The sequence below is a fragment of the Helianthus annuus genome, chromosome 17 (assembly GCF_002127325.2).
Source record: "Helianthus annuus cultivar XRQ/B chromosome 17, HanXRQr2.0-SUNRISE, whole genome shotgun sequence".
Lineage (NCBI taxonomy): Eukaryota > Viridiplantae > Streptophyta > Magnoliopsida > Asterales > Asteraceae > Helianthus > Helianthus annuus.
This window is the reverse complement of record NC_035449.2, coordinates 12,158,429-12,182,872: the sequence shown is the minus strand read 5'-3', so window position 1 is coordinate 12,182,872 and position 24,444 is coordinate 12,158,429. Positions and strand designations below refer to the sequence as shown.

At 36.4% G+C, this 24,444-nt stretch overlaps 2 protein-coding genes and 1 long non-coding RNA gene across 4 annotated transcripts; 2 read left to right on the top strand and 1 right to left on the bottom strand.

The window, feature by feature from the left end:
• Nucleotides 1-1,843: 1,843 nt before the first annotated feature.
• On the top strand, nt 1,844-3,402 carry LOC110921585. The gene is made up of 2 exons (XR_002582466.2): nt 1,844-3,031; nt 3,196-3,402. It is a non-coding gene; the product is annotated as an uncharacterized LOC110921585 (long non-coding RNA).
• Nucleotides 3,403-5,336: 1,934 nt separating this feature from the next.
• On the top strand, nt 5,337-7,220 carry LOC110925711. 2 transcript variants are annotated; one of them, XM_022169578.2, is made up of 3 exons: nt 5,337-5,581; nt 6,452-6,480; nt 6,644-7,220. In XM_022169578.2, exons 1-3 carry the CDS (start codon nt 5,545-5,547, stop codon nt 7,181-7,183), a joined length of 606 nt encoding a protein of 201 aa, XP_022025270.1. In that variant the 5' UTR covers nt 5,337-5,544; the 3' UTR covers nt 7,184-7,220. The 2 variants fall into 2 exon arrangements, with proteins under 2 accessions (XP_022025270.1, XP_022025271.1); XM_022169579.2 differs by lacking the exons at nt 5,337-5,581; nt 6,452-6,480 and adding an exon at nt 6,496-6,572.
• Nucleotides 7,221-8,070: 850 nt separating this feature from the next.
• LOC110921706 (alpha,alpha-trehalose-phosphate synthase [UDP-forming] 5-like) lies at nt 8,071-13,095 on the bottom strand. Its single transcript, XM_022166051.2, has 4 exons — nt 12,717-13,095; nt 10,166-12,207; nt 9,193-9,466; nt 8,071-8,724 (listed from the first exon to the last, which is right to left on the bottom strand). Exons 2-4 carry the CDS (start codon nt 12,151-12,153, stop codon nt 8,401-8,403), a joined length of 2,586 nt encoding a protein of 861 aa, XP_022021743.2. The 5' UTR covers nt 12,154-12,207; nt 12,717-13,095; the 3' UTR covers nt 8,071-8,400.
• Nucleotides 13,096-24,444: the final 11,349 nt, after the last annotated feature.

Sequence of the window (24,444 nt, the reverse complement as noted above, 5' to 3'; positions counted from 1 at the left end):
ATTAAATAAATAAAAAAAACCATCAAAAAAGTGATTGGTCAAAGAAAAAGAAGGTTACCTGTGAGGCTGTGATTGGCCAACAATATCTTCATCAGACGTTTAATTTTGCACGCCCCAACCAAATTTTTGAAGAAAACCGCCCCCAGAGGCACGGACATTTTGAGGCATTTTTGAGGCAATTCACACCTAAATACTACTCCACTACGGGTGGTGGACGGATCATACGGGTGGTGGACCGGTCATGCAATTAACAATTAGGATATATTCCAAATCACCCAACAAAACTTTGATATGGATACCCTAATTTCCTTACGCCGTTTCTCCCGATGTGTTTCAGAACCTCATCTCGGATATTTCAGCATCATCTGTTTCTTCGGTCGGTTCTCGTGAGTCGGATCACAGCAGATATGATGTTTTTCTAAGCTTTAGAGCATTCACATCCAACTCCCTAAAATTATACATACATTCCACTAAAAAACAACTCCTATATCAATATATTTTCACTAAAAACAAATACTTTTTCTCTCTCCTTTTTAATTAAATAACTAGTGAAATTCCTCCGCGCTTCGCGGCGGAAATTCAGTCGGTATTCGTTCAGTTCGTTACGGTACTTGCAGTCGCTATTTTGATAGAAAAAGAAAACCCTACATCCATCAAAAACAATAAAAACAAATATTGACACCCCGATAATGATGTTGTTCAATTGAATCGGTTTCGTTCGTTTGTGTTCTATTTTTATTTTAAAAAAAGCGATATAGATTTTACTGAAACGAATATTGTGTCGATATCGTATCAAACCAAACCGAGATCAGCTTAACACTAACAACACGGGTATCAATACCGATATTCATTTTTATTGTTTTTTGCTTTTGATTAACTTACATCTTATTGCTACTATACCGTACCAAACCAAACCGGGCAATATCGGTACCGGTATGTATGCATTTTTATGCTTTTCGGTTTGATAACGGATATCGTGTCGCTACCATAGTGAACCGAGCGAACTACAACGGTCTCAGTATCTGTATTTATTATATTGTTTTCTATTTCGATAAACTGACACTCTATCACTATCGTAACATATATCAAACAACATCGGTACCTGTATTCATTGTTTAGTTTCCGCTTTCGAAAATTTTTCATTTATATATCTCTGTCTACAAGGATAAATAAATATCGGCACTAATATTGTGACAATCTAAACTGTTCGATACCGATGATACTGATTGAACAACATCGCTACCGGTACCGGTGTTCGTTTTTATATAAATCCAATGCCCGTGGTAATATCATGTCATAACGTGCGAGCAAATAACTTGAAATGTTAAGAAAATATATATTTTTTAATTACTAACATATAATGTTGAATAATATATAAAATACTATTAAAAATCAAATACTTAAAAGTTGTTTGATTACTATCATCATCACTCAATTTTATACATATAAAATATATATATATATATATAAAATAACAAATAAAATACTATTAAAAATCAAGTAAGATTACTGTTCATCAGCACTTTATTTTCATATGTATAATATTTTTATACCTTTATCATTACAATTTTCTCTCTCCTTCACTCACAACTACTTTCAATATATATTAAAAAATTATAGTGGGTGAACAGTGTCCCCCCAAATATACAGATGAACAGTAACATTTTCTCTCTCCTCCACTCACAACCACTTTTTATACTTTTTATATTTTAAAAACACCACACTGAGAATATGATGCCTTGGATGTGAATGCTCTTAAAAGGGGAATCTCAGTAATATCTTCACTGTTGGTATGTATTCTCTGTTATAATCTTATTATCAATCCGATTTTGGCATGATATTTAAATAGTTGATTGCTGCTCGCAAATCTTATATTTATTTGATAAGAAATTTGAATTCGTGCGCTGGCGTTTCATGATTCATTTATCATTTTATTGTGATTTGATGCAAAAAGAGTACCTCATGCTTAGTTTTTAATGCAATTATACAAATTTTATCTATACTTATACACTTCTAATTCAGATCTAAAGAAAAGAAGGGGCAATTTCTGTACCTTAAGTTACAGATCTGTTAGGCATTTCTTTGTTGGTATTGATTCAGTTTTAGAGGGATGTTGGTCTCTTTCATCTGTGCTTTTTTATATCATTTTTTTTCATGTTGGTAAATAAACATAATAAATAAATATTGCAATTTCACTTATTTGTGTTTTATGAAAAATACATGGTTAAAGAGCAAGAAGTGGAATTGAAACCAACAATGATAACATATCATTGAGTTGGGCCCCAAACTTGAAAGTTGAAACTGTCGATGGTGGCGTCGGCCGGTCACAACAGTGTTCGAAATTGAACTGAATATGATGCTGCTAATTACTGCACTGCCATGATCTGTATGCTTTGTTTTGAGTCGGTTGAAACTGTTGGGTTTGGAATAGTATAGCTTTCTTTCACGCCATTGTTGCTACTACTTTGTGTTGTACTATGGCTACCATTTCATGTTATTAGAGCTGAACTGCTGATTTCATAGGATATGTCAAAACGCGTCAGTTCTATGTGCTAAATTTATAGCCTTATGATAAACTTACAATAAAGGAGCAGCCTTTATGATAAATTTCTTATGTTATACAGGAGATTAAAGCAAAGGAGATTATGGCTGAAATAAGGGATATTTTAGAGAAAGAGAAGGATACCAACATCGTTTACCTAGAGCAAGCGAAACCATAAGTGGCTAAGAATGAACCGTAGAACTTGCTGCAGATGGCTAGATGTTGGAAAAAACTGTCTGTGCAGTTTCAGCAAAGGACAGAAAATGCTTTGCTCATTAGTTCCAAGTTGCTCCACGTGAATCGATTATTAGCAAGGCTACCTGCATCACAGATGGCTAACATTCGACCGTGTTTTGATAATGTGTTTGTTGAGGTTGCCATTGCCTTCAATAAAATAGCTAATGGCATAAAGATCCAAAGTGTTGAGAATCAAAGTCACCTCATGAGCTTACTACCACATTGAACCCGCCATCTTAACAATTTGGAATGGTATACTCTTTAACATTGATTCTTAAAGATTTTGTTTTAATCTTCATTAACATATTTATTCATTTTTGAAAAGAATATGTATAGTTGTTAAAAAAGATAAGTTATTGCTAATTCAATCTTAAACAATAATTGATTAACAAGTTTTGTATGGTGTTGTTTTCCAGGTTATACTAGCAGTGTTGCAGCTAAGAGTTTTTTTGACTGCTGAACGAGTTGAAAGCTCATGGCTGGTTTATTTTTGGACATCCAATTTTGTGACTATTTTCGTCTTATTTTTTCGAATTTCTAGCACTTGTTAACTCAACTATTCAAGATGTGGTTTTTCTGCTGCCATTTTTATGATCAATTGACTTGGATACTATTTAAAGATATGTTTTTTCTTTTCTGTTGTTATCGTGCAATTTTTTTATGATCAATTGACTTGGATGTATTCACGTATCAGTAATATTTATAAGCCGTGTGTATTCCGAGCAGAAACTGTATTAGGCATGTTTGGAGATGTGTTTTGAAACATCTAAGCCGTGTGTATTCCTAGCCGAAACTGTATTAGGAATGTTTGGAAATGTGTTTTGTAACAGTTTATATAACGTCCACCAACCCAAGTTGATTTAAAAAAAAAAAAAAAAAAAAAGATTTTCTCAGGTGATGGTTTTAACTTTTGTTTTTATTAAGTGATATTGGTCGTTTTTTGCTAAAGATTTTCTGGATATATTGGTGAAATTTTATGAGGGGATAATCAACAAAGGGGTAGGAGCGTCCTTTATTACTCATATTCCTAAATGCAAGGATCCGATGGGGTTGGGGAAAATAGGCCAATCAATCTAATAGGGGTTATTAGCAAAGTAATATCGAAGGTGTTGGCAAACCGGTTGAGAGGTAACTCAATCAGCGTTTTTATCGGGTAGACACATTCTAGATGGTCCTTTGATTATTAATGAAATTATGGCATGGGCACAGAAGAATAATAAACGATTGTTCTTGATGAAGAGCGACTTTGAAAAGGCATATGATAATGTAAATTGGGACTTTCTTTTGGATATTAAAAGACAGATGGGGTTTCCAGATAAATGGTGTAAATGGATAAAAGGGGTGTTAGCGTCGGCTTCATCATCTATTTTGGTGAATGGTTCGCCTACGTTTATGTTTAATTGTTCGAAAGGAATTAGACAAGAAGGCCCTATTTCGCCATTTCTTTTCATCATTGTTATGGAAGCGTTTGCTAGTATGATTAATAAGGCGACGTCCTTGAAATTATTTAAGGGTGTTAAACTTCCAAATGGAGGATTGGAGCTATCACGCCTTCTGTACGCGGATGATGCTTTGATGATGGGGATTTGGTCGTTGGAAAATGTTAGAACGGTTACAAGACTGTTAAGAGTTTTTAACGTATGTTCTGGGTTGAAAATTAATCTGTTAAAGTCTAATCTTTTTGGGTTGGGAGTGTCAAACATGGAGGTGGAGAGTATGTCGGAAGTTTTGGGTTGTAAGATGGGTACGGTTCCTTTTGTGTATTTGGGAATCAAGGTGGGGGCGAATATGAATAGAGTGAATAACTGGGATCCGGTCATTGAAGAATCGGCTGTCTAAGTGGAAAGCTTGGGCGTTGTCTATTAGGGGAAGGTACACGCTAATTAAATCCGTCTTAGAAAGTCTTCCTACATATTATTTTTCGTTATTTAAAGCTCCGGTTAAAGTTTTGGAGGATATAGAAGGGATGATAAAAAGGTTTTTATGGGGGGTATTTGGATGGAATTAAAAAGGTTCATTGGGTAGCGTGAGAGAAAGTCACTTATCCATCATCGTAAAACCCACAACCACTGCCATCATCTTCACTGTAAACCGGCACAACACTATCCCCATACCATCGCACCTGCATAAAAAGAAAGAAAAATGTTGTTTGACCAAAATTCACCTAAGTTAACTAAATTTTGAATGGAGTCAGTGGGTTGGATGAAAATGGCAAAAAAAGACAAAAGTCAGAGACTAAAATGACAGAAAACAAAACTATTTGGATAAAAATGGCAAGAAAAAAAAACTATTTGGACTAAACTGACAATTTTGGTCAAACCTCAAGGACTAAAATGACAATTTACTCTTTACTTTTTTATCAAACATTTTTATTATCCTAGCCCAGCCCAGCCCAGCTTAACCCAGCCCATTAATATTTGTTTTAAGTGGATTTTAGGCTACATACACTTGCTTTGAATCAGCTCCTTCTTTCTCCATCTCAGCCGCTGTTACTCAATATTCAGTTGAGAAATTCTCGTTCGATCCTTGTAAGGTTTTTTTTAACTTTTTAATCTATCTACCAACAAAGTTACATGATTCATGATTAAAGAAATTAAAAAAAATACACAATTCAAGTTCTCAACGCGTTTAGTAATCCACGCGTGATCAACACCGGCGGCGGCAGTGTTCCACGCTATACAAGGCGTGGTGGATGGTTGATAACGGGGCGCCCGGTCCCCCTTAGTATGATGATGTTGTGTTGAAACTTGAAAGCACGATGACAAATGAAATCTTTGATTAAAAGCTCAAAACCAACTGCAAGTATGATGTTTTAGTACGCAATTGCTATTATTATAACTTTTATTATGGTTCTGCACATCAACTTGTTTTTAGCAACAAAGATATATGCTAACCAGCCAAAAAACCTATTTTAGTTTAATGATAAGGTGTGTTCAATTTTGGATGTAATGCTGTTTATAGGTTAAAACTAAAATATTATTATGATAGAGCAGAGCTAAACATTGAACGAACACCTTTCTAAACTGGAAACTTGGATTGGATACACCAACAGTAGTTTCAGGGGACTGACTGACTGATGATAAAACTTGAAGTTTTGTTAGACCATGCGTAGTGGTAAGGGTGAATAATGCCCCCACCCTTGGGCGTTTTCCGTCATGTGGCAGTACAATCAGCAAGGGGCATTATTGGGCGTTTTTCTAAAATGGGTGTAGTGGGGATGTGGGCATTATGTTAAAAGAGTGTAGAGAATTAAATAAAAATAAAAAAACCAGCCAAAAAAGCTATTGGCAAAAAAAATGAAACTTCAATGTGATTGGTCAAACTCTTGCCCCAACAGCGTGATTTTAAACACGCCAAACCAAAAAAATTGGTCAAACACGCCCAGGGTGGCAGTGTATGGGCGTGATTGGGCGTTTTTTTTGGGCAAATTTTGGAAAAACCACGCCCACTACGGGTGGTCTTACTACTTTTGCACAAATTTCTGAGACAATCCCTAAACAAAAAGCCACCTACTAAAACATGTGTACACCCCCTAAAAACTCTATCTTTATACTATACGCCTCGCCTCTTCCCTTTTAAGCGATGCTCAACACAACTCATGTAGACAATTGCAAGCAGTTAACCAATTTTTGCTTATTATTGGTGGATTTATGTTATTCATTTGTTCTACAGGCTTCTTCTTGACAATGGTCTTACCTGAGGTATTTATCACATTACATTCCAATCCAATCTTTCCATTGGTACTTATTTAAGTTGCAAAAAAGTCACGACAAGCAATTTCACATATTAACAAGTACGAGTTTAGCGTTTTACGATAAACATTAATCTAGTGATAATTGGAGTGTTTCCTATAAATTCATGCAGGATACTAAAGCATATGAGATCATGGCCGAATTAAGGGTGATTTTAGTGGATGCCAACAGGGCTCACCTGGAGCGAGGGAAAGCACAAGTGGCCGGGAATAAACTGACAGTTGGGGAAAGCTTGGTACAGATCCAGAGCTGTTTTGAAAATCTAAATGTGCAGGTACAGCAAAGGGCAGAAAATGCCTGTCTCGTTATTTTAAAGTTGCACCAGGTGGATGAATTACTAACAAGGCTGCCTGCATCAGAAAGGGCTAAGATTCAACCGTGTTTTGATAGTCTGCGTGCTGAGGCTTTCATTGCCATTGGTAAATTAGCAGAGGATGTAACGATCCTGGCTGATGAGAACCAAATCCGCATTCATCAACTTACTGCACCATTGCCTGCATCAGAAAGAGCTATGATTCAGCCGTGTTTTGATATTCTGCGTGCTGAGGCTTTCATTGCCATTCGTAAATTAGCGGAGGATGTAACGATCCTGGCTGATGAGAACCAAATCCGCATTCATCAACTTACTGCAACATTGAAGCCGTCTTCGTAGCAAATTAATTGTATAAATTATTAGATGGATTATCGTTTTGGTTTAGTTTGATGTGACTCGTGTCTAAAGCTAGTCAATTAATCACTTAATTACTATACAACAACAACAACAACCATACCCAGTAAATCCCACAAATAGCAAAGCTACTTATAGGGTCTGGGGAGGGTGGGATGTAGACAGACCTTGCCTCTATCCCTAGGGATAGAGAGGCTGCTTCCAGAAGAGACCCTCGGCTCCAAAACGAACAACATGCCAACACACCAAGTCAAAGAATACAGAAATAGCATACAACATCATTTGGACATAGTATAATGTAAATAGGAAGCCATCAATACCAAGAAAGTGATCAGAGTGACACAATATAATGTAAATCATGTATAATAGCATACAACATCATTTGGACATAAACACCAGAAGGCAATTACCGGTAAAGTCAATTTAAGAATGAGAAAGACCTACACCCCTAAAAAACACCTAAGTCCTTACTGCAATATCCTCTAGAAGTCCTTAACCCTAATCCTACGCCTCCACGAAGTCCTATCTTGGACCATGTCCTTAGAAAGATGCAACTCTAGTAAATCATGCCTAACCTGCTCATCCCAAGTCAGTTTGGGTCTGCCTCTTCCTCTCCTCCTCTCCACAGTAAGAGTTTCCACTACTCTAACTGGTGCCGTCGTTTGCCTCCGCTTCACATGTCCAAACCATCTCAATCTCCCCTCCTTAATCTTGTCCGATATACTAGCCTAAAGATATCTTTAAGCAAATTACTATACGTGTAAGCTTAAAAATATCTTTTAAGCAAATTAACCTTGTCAAAAAAATTATTAAAACGTAAGAGTATTACGTAATTTTGATAATTTAAAAAAAAAAAATAGAGGAAAAGAAGATATGGCCAAGCCAAACAATTGTTATATTTCATACTCTTGTCTTTTATTTATCTTCAAAAGTTACTAATTGCTATCAAATACAGAAATAGGGTTGACCATAACCACAAGCACAATACATATCCTTAAAAGTTTGACTTGAAGCAGCAGAAGTCAACTTATTTACTTCAAAGTTTAACCAACCAACTACATACTCTATAACACCAATCTCTCAACCTTTCAAAACATGTAAACTAAACCTCTCCGTTCATGCCAAATTCGGAGAAGATGATAGTTATTCACAAGCAACCAGACAAACACGGACTCGAAGAATGGCAGTTTGGTAAATTCCTCCTACTCAATGACCACTTTTTGAATACCTTTAGTTACGTTGTTTAACGACTGCTGCTCGGAAACCGAAGCAAGGCCCTGCAACATTCTCAGGATCTCGGTTGTGTCCTCGAGAAAGTATCTGGCTTTGCTCGGTTTCCTACCGACTGTGCATGCGAAGACTTCGGCTACTGGGGAAAGACTCGGGGCCGCTATTGCTCTTGTGATTGCTTCAAACATGTCCTCATCTGACCTGTCGTCCCCAATGCAAAGAACGAAATCCGGTACCATTTCTCTGTGTTTCATTGTTGTCAAAAGACGATCTGCAACAAGCCCTTTGTTGACCCCCTGTTGAAAAACAGCAATAGAAATGTCACTTTTGACTTTTGAGGTCAAAACAAATTTGTCGATATTTTTAACACTAACGGAATCTTTTAATTTGTTAGATTATGTCATTAAACCGACAATTGTTGATGTGAAATTGCAATAAAACTGCATCAATTTCCCATCGGAAATCCAATAAGGCTGACCCGTAAAGTCAGACTTATATTTACATGATTAATTTATCAAATGTGATTACAAGAATTATATAATTTGATGATAATCGAATTATTTGAATATAAAGTTCTAGAAGGTTTTATACATTAAAATTCATTTTGTATGACTTTGACCCGGTTACATTTAATTATATATTTTTACCTGTTTGACCCATTAGAGATAAACACAACCTTAAGTGACCCATTCGTAAGTAAATGCAAACAAACATATAAATTGCAAATACATATTGTTCAAACAAGAAATGGTAAGAGTACTAACTTGTGGTTTGACTTCAACGATGTTTTGCCCGCTCTTTACTGTAACGGGCTCATTAGCGAGAACACTTTCCAAATGGTCCAAAAGCTCCTTAGCTTGACACGAACCAAAGTCTGGATCAGCATATTGATAGTTCCAAACAAGTCCACTCTCTTTAGTCTCAATGGTTGACCCATCTGTCGTTTCGGTATACAACTTCATCACCGGCTCTGCTATTTGTTTCCAGTAAAAATCCGGCACCACAACACAAGTTTCCCATTCTGCATCCTTATCTTCCCTGTATGGGTTAAAAGAAGCTTTTTATTTTTTTAACAATAATCTAGTTTTTTTAATAGAGTAATTTTTAGGGGTGCGAATTTTTGACACGACACGAATGTAAGACAAAATTCGCAGGTTTGGGTTTAGTCTAAACAGGTTCAGGTCAGTTTCAGGTTGCAACGCGAACCCGTTTAGCTAAAAGGGTCGGGTTCGTGTCAACCCGGTCGGGTTGGCGGGGTGACCCGGGGGTGGGTATTTTGTGCAATAATTATAACTCAAAAAGAGAAACTGAAAGAATATTTTATAATTAACATGTAACTGTATTATATACATTTGTGTTTTTGTACTATAATTTTAAATTTCATATATAAATTTGAGAAAATAAAAATAAAAAAAATTAACAATTCGGGTGGAACGGGGTCGTGTTTGGGTTAACCCGCGAATATTCGGGTCGTGTTTGGGTTCATATGTATGACACGATTTTCGGGTTCGGGTCGTGTTCGGGTTGTCCAAAATTTTTGGGTTCGGGTCAGGTCGGACCCGCAAACACGACCTGTTTAGCACCCCTTGGAGAATGTATGCATAAAATCACATTTTGTGCATAAAGTTACACTTTGAGCGACAATCGATTAAAGATCAAACATAAATGATAGAGTAAATAGTTTAATATTGACAACTAATGAACTCAGATTGAAGGTTTGAAAGTGCAGATTTGTACCTAAAGAAATAACCATGCTCAGCTGCAACGCCCAGTTTTTCACACGAAGAAAACCATTCGGTCAATGTAACACGGTCCTTCCCGCTAACGATAAAAACAACATTTTTCGGGTCTTGGCACAAACTATTCACTATTTCGATAACTTCTGAACTCGGGCCCGTGCTGATTGAACTCTGCTGCGTCATAGTACCATCATAATCCAACAAAATTGCACGTTTTTTAGTCCGTTTGTAAGCAGAAACAATATGTTCGATCGAAAGTTTTCGGAAATTCGGATCTAATGCAACAACGCGGAACCCTAACCCAAACCCAATACCCCAACACCTTCTCCTCACATGATCCCGGCATGATCGTTCAAGATCTTGCCAAAAGCTACGGGCCCAATACGCGACATCGTGAGTGCTGACGTATCTGTAATGTTTTTCGTGGCGCATTTGCTTTTCAGCATCAGCATAAACCAATGCTGAATCCATAGCTTCCGCTACTGCGTCTATATTCCACGGGTTGACCCGGATGGCACCGCTTAGAGATGGTGAGCACCCGATGAATTCCGAGACAACTAGCATACTTTTTTTCGGTGTTGACGGGTTTGCCCCTAACGTTTCATCCAGCTTTTCGTTCCCTTGTCTACATATAACATACTCATACGGTATCAAATTCATCCCGTCTCTTACAGCAGTAACAAGACAACACTCGGAGATCACATAATAAGCAATCCGCTCGTAAAACTGAAGCGGGTTATCGATCAAGATCACAGGCTTATAACCGGGCCGGCCGAATTTCTTGTTAATTCTTTCTCGAGTCGTATGAGTCTCTGACTGGACCTCAAGAACGTCTCGCCCTCGACCTCTAGCCGGATTTGCAATCTGAACTAAAACCACCTTACCCCTCTTTTCCGGATGCTGAGTCAGCAAATTCTCGAACGCTAAAAGCTTCAAACTTATCCCTTTAAAGATGTCCATGTCATCAACCCCGAGTAACACAGTTCGACCGTGAAACTGATCTCGTAATTCCGCCACTTTTGACTCGGTTTCAGGTAGATCAAGAACGTTTCGAAGTTGCTTCAAATGAATCCCGACCGGTAAAATCTTGATGCTTACAGTACGGCCATAGTATTCAAGCCCGATATAACCGCGTTTAGATTGATAAGATAAACCGAGCATTCTACTACAACACGAAAGAAAATGCCGTGCGTAGTCAAAAGTATGAAATCCGATGAGGTCGGAATTCAGAAGGGCCCGTAAAAGCTCGTCTCGTACAGGAAGCGTTCGGTATATCTCGGATGACGGAAACGGACTATGCAGAAAGAAACCGAGCTTGACCCGATTAAACCGTTTTCTCAAAAAGGTAGGTAAAACCATCAAATGGTAGTCATGTACCCAAACAAAGTCATCATCCGGACTAATCACTTCCATTACCTTATCAGCGAATATTTTGTTGACTGAAACGTAAGCTTGCCAAAGAGACCGGTCAAACCGACCACCTAGATCCGGTGATAACGGAAGCATATAGTGAAACAATGGCCATAAGTGTTGCTTACAAAACCCGTGATAAAACTTGCTAAAAAGCTCGGGGGGTATAAACGCGGGCACACACTTAAAGTTTTCAAGCAAATGTTGTGCCACATCATCTTGGTCTTTCGGGTCGATTTCTTCTTTAAGACAGCCGACATACGTGATCTCTACGTCTTCCTTAAGCCCGTCTCGGAGTTGTAACAGGAGGGAGTCTTCGTCCCAACTGAAGTTCCAACTCCCGTCGGGTCGTTTGTTGACCCGAAGCGGGAGTTGGTTTCCTACAATGATCATATGCTCTTGAGAGACCGATGATGGGGCATCGGAACTAAAACCTTCATCGTCTAGTTCCGATAACACCCCTGGTACGGTTGCAACCCGCGATAGTTTCTTCCCGGCCCGACCAAAACCCGATGATGGTAATGGTGCTTCGCCAGAGGCGAGTTCAAAGAGATTAGTGTATGATCTGGACATCATTTTATTGATACTAAATAGTAAATTCACAAAGTTCCCTTTTTCTTGAGCTAAATTCTACAGAAAAATACATAAATAAGACATACCATGAGATCAAATCAATACATGCATCATATGTTTGTATCTATCAAGAAACTAAAGAACACAACTATAACTTTACAAAAAAAAAAAAAAAAAAAAAAAAAAAAAAAAAAAAAAAATTCTAATAAAAAAATCAAGAATTTGTGGTTACAAAAATGTAAAGATTTGGATTTAACCAGGAACTTTTAATCAAAATATAAATTACCAAAAGCTAATTATATGTTTTTAAAAAAATTAGCTTTTGGAAAAACCCTGAATCAATTTTTTTTTTTTTTTCAGAAATTGATTTTTACAAGAACAAAACATTTGTACTGAAAATAATGAAGTTATACTATATCTAGCAATATGTTTGAAACAAGAACCCTAAAAAAGAAAGATCAAGCATATGAACAAACAAGTTATGTGTACCAACAGAAAATATGATAAAAGTCCAAATCAGCACAATGAAAAAAATCAAATCTGCATCACAAAAAGATAGAACAAACCTAGAAAGTAGCTCAAAGTCCTGCCATTTTCAGTGTGAAGAAGTAAATATTTCAAATTTTCTGCAAGAAAAAGTGCAAAGCCTGATAATGAAAGAGAACCAACAAAATAAAATAATAAATGGGATTAAAAAAAAAGATGATGAGATCAATGGTGGTGATGAGAGAAGAGAAAGATTAACTTTGATTATTAAAGTAGAAATAAGAACAATTTGGTGGAAAAAATCAAAGATTCCTCCTTTAATTATAAAGAAATCTACAAGATTCCTCACTTAAACACAGTACTTTTCATCACTACTCACCCACCAAAGGTTTGAAAAGAATTCTTGGGGCCCTTTTTTCCAGAGGTGGTACTGCTAAATACAGACAAAAGTACATGTTTCTATGCATATGGCACATGTCAATGGAAAAGATGGAGATGCCTTTATGATGCAGATGCTGAAAGTGAGAGCTCAGCACTCACTCACACATATGATGCATAACCAATAAAAAAATAATTTAGTTTTATGCCGCGTTTGCGTTGCGGGATGGTAGACCGAATATTTCTTAACCAATAAAAAAACAATACTATAGTTCTGCTAGGAAAAAAGCTAAAACGATGACGATACTATAATTTTAAGCTGTGGACAACTGTAATTTGTTAGGACCAATGATGAGTGTTAGGTGAGACGAGGCACTAGCGGGTAGAGGTGTCTAGGGTACTTACCCATGCCAGAACACCGGCCGCCACCCCCAAGAATAGGCAAGACGGGTTTGGTCGCCACCCCCAAGAGTAGGCAAGACGGGTTTGGTTAGCCAGGAGGGGTACCCGCATGAGAATGTAGTTGTTCAAGGTGGATGTTGACTTTGAGATTTGTTGGTGGCTTGTGATTGGATGGTGGAATTTGATTTTATTAATATTAAATATATATATATAGTTTATGGCATGGGTAGGTGTCGTCAGTGTTTACTAGTTAATGGGTCATTTGTATCAAATTTGAGATGGTGGGTGTTGATTGGTTGGGGCTAGGGTAAGTACCATTGAGTGTCGTTTCCTCCCTTAGACAGCTGTCTGACATGAATAAAAATAAATCGAGTCAACCAATTAAAACAAAACATTTCCATAGTTTTGCTAGCAAAAACTTTTTTTTTGAAAGGTGAACTTCTTTTAAGGTTATTCACATCCCCAAATCGGGGACCCTAACCAAGATCTGCCCAGACTTACGTTGTCTTAACCGGGCCCTCGCTGGGTAGTCAGACTTGGCTACGGCTTTCGCCGGGAAACCGTGCCGCCTCCACACCAGTTGGTAGTTGGGCCGGTGTCCTCTTCATGAGGCGCCGGTTCGACTCTTGCTTGTGGCGAAAGGGGCAGGACCAGGCAATGATGGTAAGAACTTGTTAGCCACTAGTTGCGCAAGTTCGAGCCTGAGCCGGCCCCGGTTTTCATCCGGCCGTTACTCCAGCGAGGTCACTTAAACGATAGCAAAACTGTAATTTTGAACCGACGGTAAAATCGTAATTTGTCAAAAGCTAAACTGATGACAATATTGTAATTTTGAACCGGGGACAAAATCATAATTTCAAACAAGGGCAAATTCGTAATTTAGAACTGGAGGTAAAATTGTAATTTATGTGAGTGAATGTGAGAGGCAGCAGCCTGACTTTATTAACCCACATACCTTTTGTAGTATATATAAATATAAATATAAATTAAACTAACTGAGAATTTTTTTTATAACCATAGTAAATAAATAACTAAATCGAAATACTCATTAAAAATATTTCATTTTGATATAACAACGCTTAATTAAAGTGGCACTTTGTTTTTCATGTTTTCTGTTAGCAGTGAAGAAACAAGAATATCAAGTTCCACTATGTACCTTGTTACTGTGGTGTGTACTGTACCCAATAGCTCTACCGGTTTTTTTGTCCATCAAAATGATTTAGTGAATTGAAAAGGAAATCAATCAGTTACAGTATGCACAGTTTATCATAAGAAAAAGATAACTAGATAACTTTTGTATTAAAATTAAACACGTTAAGAGAACGTGTTAAGACGGGTTATAAACATGTAATAAAGTTGTAAACGGGTCTTAAAAGAGTTGTCGGTATGAGGTAATAATTTATATCTTTTTTTCTTTAATTTGTTTATTTTTAGTATAATTGAATACAACATGTTAAAGGGTAGATATCACAATTCAAACATGGGCTATTTATTTAATGAGCTACGTTGATTAACCCAAAACCTTATTTTTTTATATCAAGTGTGTGTCATAGTGTCAATAGAAGCCCTTGTATAAAACTCTCATCAATTTTTGCACAACACCCTTTAAAGCATATGAGCCAAGGAGATGATTTTTTTTACCGGCCAACTCACACACATTCTAATCCTACTCATAAATCGACATTTTACTCATCATGAAACTTGAACTCTTAACCTCATCATAAATGACTTATATCCTTCACACCTTGAGATCGATTGAATACGACATGTTAAAGGGTAGATATCACAATTCAAACATGGCCTATTTATTTAATGAGCTAGATGGATGAACCCAAAACTTTATTTTTTATATCGAATGTGTCATAGTGTCAATAATTGAAGCCCTTGTTTAAAACTCTCATCAATTTTTGCACAATGCCCTTTAAAGCAAATGAGCCAACGAGATGATTATTTTACCGGCTAACTCACACACATTATAATCCTAGTCATAAATCAACATTTTAAGCCTAAATAGATGCCCTTATAAAGGAGATTATAAATTTGACATGTTTGTCAAATTTTCATAATTACAAAAATGAAATGGAAATACTGAAATTAGGTGATTAATTAGACGCTTAAATTGCGCTAATCAAATATTCACGTGTTTTAGGTTAAAAAATGAGAGTGCGAAAAGTTGCAAAATTTGAGGAAAACTTTTTATTGATGAAATTGAAGTCTTGGGTCAAGGAATTTCGGGTCTGACTGTTGGGCCAAACCACCGGAAGTGTGTGCCACATAATCCGGCTCCTCGAGACCTTTTCGTCAGACGGTCGTGGGCCCCGTAACTCCTATCGTAGCCCAAGTTACGCTCATTTAAAGGTTAGGTCAATTCTATCAAGTTTCCTCTTACATAGATAGTTCAAATAAAAGTCTGTCAACTCTTGGATTAACTCATCGATATAATTTATGAAGACTATCGAGCTCATGGGCGGATTGAATGGGCCCTCTTTCAATCTTTCATAAAAAAAGACCTTTGTACATATTTATAAATATTTACACTTAGTAACTTTGAAAAAATAATTTTATATATTTATAACGATGTGTTTAAGAATTTATATATAGTCTTGTTGTGTATGCTTGTAACGGTTATAGTTTATATAAATAATTGTGTTTTAAAAAATAAATTTAAAATGTCAATGTGAGACTAACCCACTTGATAGAGGCTTATCTCTCTTAAATGAGTGGTCTTAGTTTCAATCCTAAGTAATGGTGAATAATTTAGATATATTAGTGTAATAAGATTGATAAGCTATTTTAAAAAATTCTTAGATGAGTGATGAAGGTGTTGTTAATGTGTTAGGTGATATGAGACATGTTTAAGTAAAAAAATAGTCATAATATTAAACATCTTATTATCACTAAACACGGTAACATAATATCGGGTTGAGCTATAGTACAAAGGATTTAAAAATAAGAAATCTAAGAAGCCACTAGAGAGTGATAACTGTCCTAGAAAGAATAAGTGAGAATGGTAATTTTGTCCACAAGAGGTAAAGAATATGTAAATGCAAGTCACATGCTATTCATCCTCCCGTTTTTTAAGCGTCCGTAACCTTTTTATACATCGTTTGATTTAAAAAAAATCATACCATAAAATCGAGCGTCTTTTTATCTTTAATATGAGTACCATATTGTTATTTTTTAAAAAAAAAAATCGAAAACCCAGTTACGTATTACACAATGAACATGACATAAAACACAATGGAAAGTATATCAAAAACACAATCAATGACAACAGATAAAGACACAATGGACAACAGACTAAACACAATAACCATAACATATAACATAGCGCCATAACATATAACATAATAAGTATCAAACTAAATAAAAACACAATTGATGACAACATATAAAAGACATAATGGAGAACATATTAAAACACAATGAACAACAAACTAAAAACACAATGCACAACAAACTAAAACACAATGAACAAGAGATTAAAACACAATTAACAACATATTAAAACACTATGGATAACAAATTAAACACAATGACCAGAACAAATAACACAATGTATAGAAAAGCAATATATATAACATCATCTTCATTGTGTCATATATTGTGTTATATAAAAATGCAATGGGTAAAACCCAAATTAACGTTGTTTATAGGTTTTGATAATAACACAATGTATAGAAACCCTAGTAAAACATAATGACAAAAACCCAGTTAAAAGAAACAATGACCGGAACCTTTAACAAAACGCAAAAAAAAAAAAAAAAAAAAGTAGAAATGAAATTTTTTATTTTATTTATGACAATATGATATTCATATTAAAGATAAAAAAACGCTCGTTATTATGGTGATTTTTTTTTAAAAAGTCGTATGAAAAAGTTATGGACGTTTTAAATTGATGGGAGAATTGGCATCCGCATTGCATGTGGAAAGAGAAAATCCATAAATACAGGATTTCATTTATGCCCTTCAATTATCTTCTTTTCTTTAAAGCTAATATCAACCTTCTAAATCTAAGATCAATTGACTAAAATCTTTTTTACCCTTTTTACTTATATTATACTGATCCTAATTCACGTAATATCATCTAATAATATTGTAAATTTTGTTAATGTGTTACGTGATATGAGACATGTTTAAGTATGAAAAATAGTAATTAGGGTGCACGGGGCGTAAGCGGGGAGCTCATTCGGTGACCGTTGTCCCCTATCGGGAATACCGCCGCCATCAACGCGGGGACCCGAATCGGGGAATGATATCGGTGTGGAGTCACCGCTGTGATTGCACGAAGATTGAGGAACGGTAACTTTGCAATGGTCCGATTTTTAAATAAAAAAAAATTCACTTTTTTAAAACATATATAAATAACCATCCCATTCACTCAATTTTTTTATACTCAAACCATATCAAACTCACACATTTTTTATACTCTCCAACCACACCCACTTCACTTTATTTTTTATACTCTCAAACCACACCCACTTCAAACCGAGCAATGGAGAACCAACCCCGCGAGGCCAAGAAAAAAACTAAGGGACGGGGCTCGCAACCGTCTCGTGGTGGTTCGAGCGGTGCAAGTGCTCAACCACAACCCCCTTTCGGATACACTTCACAACCCCCGTTTTTTTCCAACAACCTTCACACCCCTCGTTTTACAACACCCAACAACCCAATTTCGGCTATTTTCAAAATTTGTTATCAATGGACGCTCCTCCTCAATCCCCCGCCTTCGACCCATATGCTTTTCGTGCCCCACAAGTTCCATCTACACGAGGAAATGTCGAACATCCTCTACCTATTTACGACGACGAGGACGATGAGGTAGTGCCCGAAACTCAAAATTTGGGCGACGATGACGAGGAAGATGAATATAATGTGGATGAAGACGCGGGCAACGAAGAAGATGACGCTCGGGAAAAAAAGGGAAAAACGAAGAGCACGAATTGGACAAAGGTCGAAGAAGAGACGTTGGCAAAGGCGTGGGTACATTGCTCTACCAACAAAAAGAAGGGCAATCAACAAAACCGCGAAAGTTTTTGGCGTAAAATTTTAGATCATTTTAACAAAACCGTCGGTGGAAGTAACCGGACCGTTCATCAAGTACGGTCTAAATGGAACCCGATGATGGCGAAAATAAACTTTTTCAACGGCCTATACCAACAAGCGGTAAAAATTATATTTTTTTTAACATTGTATATTTTTAATTTTCTTTACTAAGTTCATATTTTTTTAACACTTATTATTTTATATTGTATATTTTTATTATTTTATAATATGTAGGATCGCACACGAGGAAGCGGATGTAAGGATCTTGACGTGATGAAAGTCGCGTTAACAGAATTTAAAGATAGATTTCCGAACGGTTTTCAACATGTCGAGGCGTGGGAGGTCGTTCGAAGACACGAGAAATGGGCCCAAGTCCCATTGTTGAGGAAGGTGAAGGTTCGGCACATAAAAGAAAGCCCGTTGACGTGGACCCTTCGATACCGGATATGAACGAAGACCCCTCGCCACAAAGACCACAACGGCGAGACAAGCGTCAAGCTACATCGACCGAGGGAAGCTCGGCCGAGTTGGCGGCACAATTCAAAGAGTACACCGCCATGAAAGAAGCGAAGCAAGCGATAGAATTGGAGGCGATCGAATTGAGGAAAAAAAGAGAGTCGGAGGCTCGCGAGCTCATATCGGAACAACGCGAGACGATGAAAAACTACAATTACGATCGAGATATGAAAACATTCCTCAAGCCGCACGACGATGCTCCGCCAAGTATGTTGCCGAAAGCGTGAAATCGCTAACAAGTACGGGTGGCCATGCGATTTCTAAAATTTTAATTTTCTAGTTTTAATGTAATTTTTATTTTCTAGTTTGAATGTGATTTTAATTTTCTAGTTTGACTTTAATTATTATTTTCTAGTTTGAATTTAATTTTTTTTTATTTTCTACTTTAAAATGTCTTTTGTTAAATTATATTTAATTTTTATTGATATTTTTTTATAAACATGTATATTTTCAACAAATAAATAAATAAAAAAAATTAAAAAACCGAGTCACCTATGAGGGGAGTGGCGCCATCAATTTAGGGTGTTAGGGGAGTTTAAGAGGGGAGTTGACGTGGCACAAGACGATTGGTTGGACGTAAAAGAGGGGACTCACCTCTTAGGTGAGTGCCCCTTACACCCTTACATTAAACATATTATTATCACTAAAAATTCAAAAAGACAAATAATTATTGTTGTCTAGTTTAAAAATAGAAGTCTGTATGTTTTTTACAATTTAATAATTGCAAAAAGCATAAAATATAAAACTGCGTTCGTCACTCATTTCTATTGCGTTATTGCCTAATGAAATATCTTATTGTATTTGTGTATTGCAATAATTAAATGAATTGAATATTGTTGTCCGTATTTGAAAAGGGAAGTAGTCGGATATTAATCATGAAATAATTCAGGCTAATGTAAAATCACAACATAATTGACATCACAACAATTATTATAAGGGAAAATTACCAAAGTGGCCGTTTGACCAAGCCATTTTCCAAAATGGCCATTTGACCGGGCATAATGCACTCTCCCATCAAAGTGAACTCCCATATTTATGCACCTTCAATCCAACCACCAGCTAGCCGACACGTGTCCCTGAAGCCTGAACCGGCTTTATGCCGCGTCGCCTGGCAGCCGAGCCGCTTCCCCCCCAAGCCAAGCCGCTTCGCAGAACACCTGCCAATATGCCGCTACCGCTATGCCTATTATGCCGCTACCGCTATGCCCAAGCCGGTACACCTGCCAATATGCCGGTTCACCTACAAATATGCCGGTACACCGCTACCCCCAAGCCGCTTCGCTGTATTTATGCCGCGTAACCTGTCGCCAAGCCGCTACCGCTGTATTTATGCCGGTACACCGCTAAACGAAATTTACAACGCGGACAAACCACGTACTGGGGGCAAGCGTTTCAACACTATCAACAGCACGTCGGCAACGCGCGACACAACTTAAACGCGTGTCAACACAAATGGCGTGATCTTAAACCGAAGTTGGATCGGTTTAAACGTTACTACAACCGTGTCCCGGCGGCTGGGTTGAGCCACGATGATCGGGTATATATCGCGAGGGTCGAGTTTAGGCACGAAGAGAATACGGATTTTAAGTTGGTTGACCACTTTAATATTTATATATACAAATTTCCGATATAAATCATGATTAGTTATTTAAAAAATTATATAAACGATATTTCTTAGTTTCTTGTGCATTTTTTTTAAGTAATTGTTAAAAATGAATTCTATTATTCACAATATTCAACCGAGTTATTAAATATATGGAGAGAAAGAGTATTTTGATATTTTTGGATTTTTTTTTATATTTTTTGATGTTTTTTGATATTTTTTTGATGTTTTTTTATATATTTTGATATTTTTTAAAAAATGCAACTGTCGCGGCTCGGCTTGTACTTTACGCGGCTTGGCTTGTAAATTAGGCGGCATGGCTTGTACTTGTGGGCAGGCGGTGAAGCGGCTTGGCTTGGGGGGGGGGAAGCGGCTCGGCTGCCAGGCGACGCGGCATAAAGCCGGTTCAGGCTTCAGGGACACGTGTCGGCTAGCTGGTGGTTGGATTGAAGGTGCATAAATATGGGAGTTCACTTTGATGGGAGGGTGCATTATGCCCGGTCAAATGGCTATTTTAGAAAATGGCTTGGTCAAACGGCCACTTTGGTAATTTTCCCTTATTATAATCAAGACTCCAGAGCTACTGATTTTGACATCAATTATGGTACTTAAGTGTTGCATAAATCATTCAAAATTGATATTTTTTTTCCAAAAATCAACATAACATTAGTGTTAAAAAAATTATGAAATGAATTATGGGTATCAGGTATGCTTTTAATTCTGTGACGACTTTTTTTAAATGCGATGTTAATAATATATAGGTCTTCAGTTTTCTTTTTTTAAATAAGTTTTTATTTTAAGTAAATTACTTAGATGCCATCAATGGTTTATACAAAATTATTGATATGACCCCTTAAGTTCAAGAAGTAGTTGGTAGTTTTAATATTTTAAACGTGTTTACAAGAGGAAAAATTGGGGTTTTTTTATTTTATGTTGCTTTTATTCTGATGGGAACATGGGTTTAAAAAAAAAACAAAAAACTAACATAAATATAACCTTTAGTATGTTCATGTACCCATACCATGGTACGTACAATTAGTTGATATCTAACTCGTCTACCCAAATCGATCAATATGTTATTATATAATATTACAATATGTCATAAATAACACGGAGTATCGTATTTTATAACTAGTGGATGCTTATTCACATATTGTTTAATGTGTATGATAGTCAAAGACTCAAACTAGTAAATCCACATAATGTTTAATAAGTATGATAGTTAAAGACTCAAACTAGTAAATCCACATATTGTTTAATATGTATTATAGTCAAAACTCAAACTAGTAAGTTTGTTTAACAAAAATTACGTGTTTATTTTATATCAATCGTTCCAACATAAATTACTAGCATTAGAGACCAACAAAAATATCAAGTAGCATTCAAATCAACCCCAATATAACCAATTTTTATAAGCCACACAAACGAAAGATGTTACACTTCTTTGACCGAAAAAAAGATTATCTAGTTAGCCGGTGACACTGCGAAAAAATACAAACCTTGCGAAAATCAATTTAAATACAAACAAATCAAATGTTGAGCACATGAGTTATTCTAAAAGGGCCAGACGTTCTTGACCTACTTAGTCGAGTTCAAATGGTTATACATAGTAATGTTATGACCCCGAGATCTATGAACGCAGTTTTTAAAAGACTTAGTTTTACTATTTAAAAAGGGGCAACAAAATAACCAATAAGAAGCACACCAAGAGAACTAGGATCCAACAACGATCAAACCCAACGTTTTATATGCAAATTCCACCAACTTTTCGATCTCGTCATAATCGATATAACCATTGTGGTTAGCATACGCAGACCTCACCCCACACCACCCCCTAAAGGCGGTGAACCGACCTCCTCTCATCGCACTGACGGCTTGCTGGAGTTCTTATTTGCTAATCCGGCCATCTTTATCTTGATCAAATGTCATCAACCATGTCTTGAATTCCACCATTGTCAATATATGTACACCATTTTTGCCGACTGCATTGCCTCCATACATAGTCTTCATCTTTGTTTACGATGAAAATTTCTCAAGAGTTTGATCACTTATATACAAGTTTAGATAATGTGATTCTGTGTAGGCGCAAGAATATATTGGTAATTGCTTGACAATGACTTGGTTTTATTCTCAAATGATTAAAATATATGGAAAATGCATAAATCATTCCTCAAATGATTAAAACTAGTGGAAGGTCCCCCGCGTAGCGCGGGAATTTTAACGGTATCGTTTGAGTCGTTAGGTTACGCGCACTTAGGGGCGGCCCTAAGAATTCGTGTACCCTATCCGAGCTCCAAAAAACGTGCCCTTAGGCCTTAACGAAATTGGGTATTGGACTCAATAAATGTCTAAACCTAATACCAATGGGCTAATAACTAATCTAAAGCATAAGAATAGTTTTGTAAGTGGGCCTATGTTGGTGTTTGTATGGGTATACCCTATTAAAAAAGAAATTTTTACGTATACATATCGGGCTTTTTCTAAAAATAGCGTGTCCTCCGAAATATCAGGCCCTGGCCGGTGGTCCTCCCCGCCCACCCCAGGGCCGGCCCTGCGCGCACTCACACATCAAAAGAACATGAATACGTATTTTACAAAAACTTTACAATTTAAATAGAAGTGGCAAAATCCATGAATATTTTTAGAACTCATAGTCTCATACACCATGTAACATAGCGGCTAAGTATTACTTTAAAAAGAAGTTTCGTAATCAGAAATATGAAGATAAAAATAAATTAATCTCCATAGTTTCCGATATTTTAAGGAGTATTTTTACAAAAAAACTTGAGAGGGTAACAATGCTTCATATTTTTCTTATACATACTCGAGTGTATATTATATATATATTGACTAGTCTAAGTTCCTGTGTGTTACACGGGTGACTAATAAGAAAAATAACTACTTTAACATTGTTGACATAAATATTTTAATTATATATACGTTGAAATATTAACGAAAATGATAGAGAGTACACCAAATAATTGAAATACATGAATAGAAACAAAATAAATATTAAGGGGGTGTTTGGGAGGCTTGTTTTAGTGACTTGTTAGTTTATTGACTTTTTAAAAAGTTAAAAAGTGTTTGGATCAAACTATTTTGTGAGGGGAAAAGTCAATAAGTCACTCTATTGTGACTTATTAACTTTTCCAAAAAGTTATAAGTTGTTTTGAAAAGCTAAACCAAACATGGCCTAATATCATAAACATATTAATACTGAATTGATACGGATTTGTTGATGCATCGTTTAACACCTAGCATTACAAAAGGAAAAATGGATACACGCAAGAGCACTGAATTCAATGACCATAGAAACTTTATCACATCAACCTACATTTGACTCTTTGACTACTACATACCCGACTACACACTGAATTCAATGACCATAGAAACAACACCCTTGTATTTCAATAACCTTAAAAAGTAAGAATTTAAAAGCACAACCACAAAGACACCATTATCATAATTGCAACCCCAAACCCATATTATAGCTGCTGCAAGTTTTCAATAAAAGAAAGTCAAAGTACACTAAAAGGAAGTAAAACTTTAAGATGTAAAAACATAAATACAATAACAAAAGCTTTTCTTGCTACTGTCGCTGATGGTGGTGGTAGAAGAGCTTATTCCCATTGATGCCATCATACTCACCACGAGGTCCTTACCCTTTGCAAATCAATCCTTGGTCTACAAAATAGCCATAACAAACTCAGTTTCAAGTAAATAAAATACAAATATAATCTAAAAAACATGTTGACAACCCTTTGAATGAGGTGAATCATGTGGGTCGTAAACATTGATCCTTTAGCCTGTTTAGTGACATATGTTGGCTGCACATCTGGAAGCTCCTTATGCACATCTTGCAC

What these genes read in the sequence shown, in the direction of transcription:
- LOC110925711 (XM_022169578.2), top strand. Translation starts at nt 5,545, where the DNA reads ATGAAATCTTTGATTAAAAGCTCAAAACCAACTGCAA. An exon ending in AAGCTCAAAACCAACTGCAA is followed by an intron (nt 5,582 to 6,451) that starts GTATGATGTTTT and finishes TTTGTTCTACAG; the next exon opens with GCTTCTTCTTGACAATGGTC. An exon ending in TGACAATGGTCTTACCTGAG is followed by an intron (nt 6,481 to 6,643) that starts GTATTTATCACA and finishes AAATTCATGCAG; the next exon opens with GATACTAAAGCATATGAGAT.
- LOC110921706 (XM_022166051.2), bottom strand. Translation starts at nt 12,153, where the DNA reads ATGATGTCCAGATCATACACTAATCTCTTTGAACTCGCCTCTGGCGAA. An exon ending in GAGCATGGTTATTTCTTTAG is followed by an intron (nt 9,467 to 10,165) that starts GTACAAATCTGC and finishes TAACCCATACAG; the next exon opens with GGAAGATAAGGATGCAGAAT. An exon ending in TCGTTGAAGTCAAACCACAA is followed by an intron (nt 8,725 to 9,192) that starts GTTAGTACTCTT and finishes GTTTTTCAACAG; the next exon opens with GGGGTCAACAAAGGGCTTGT.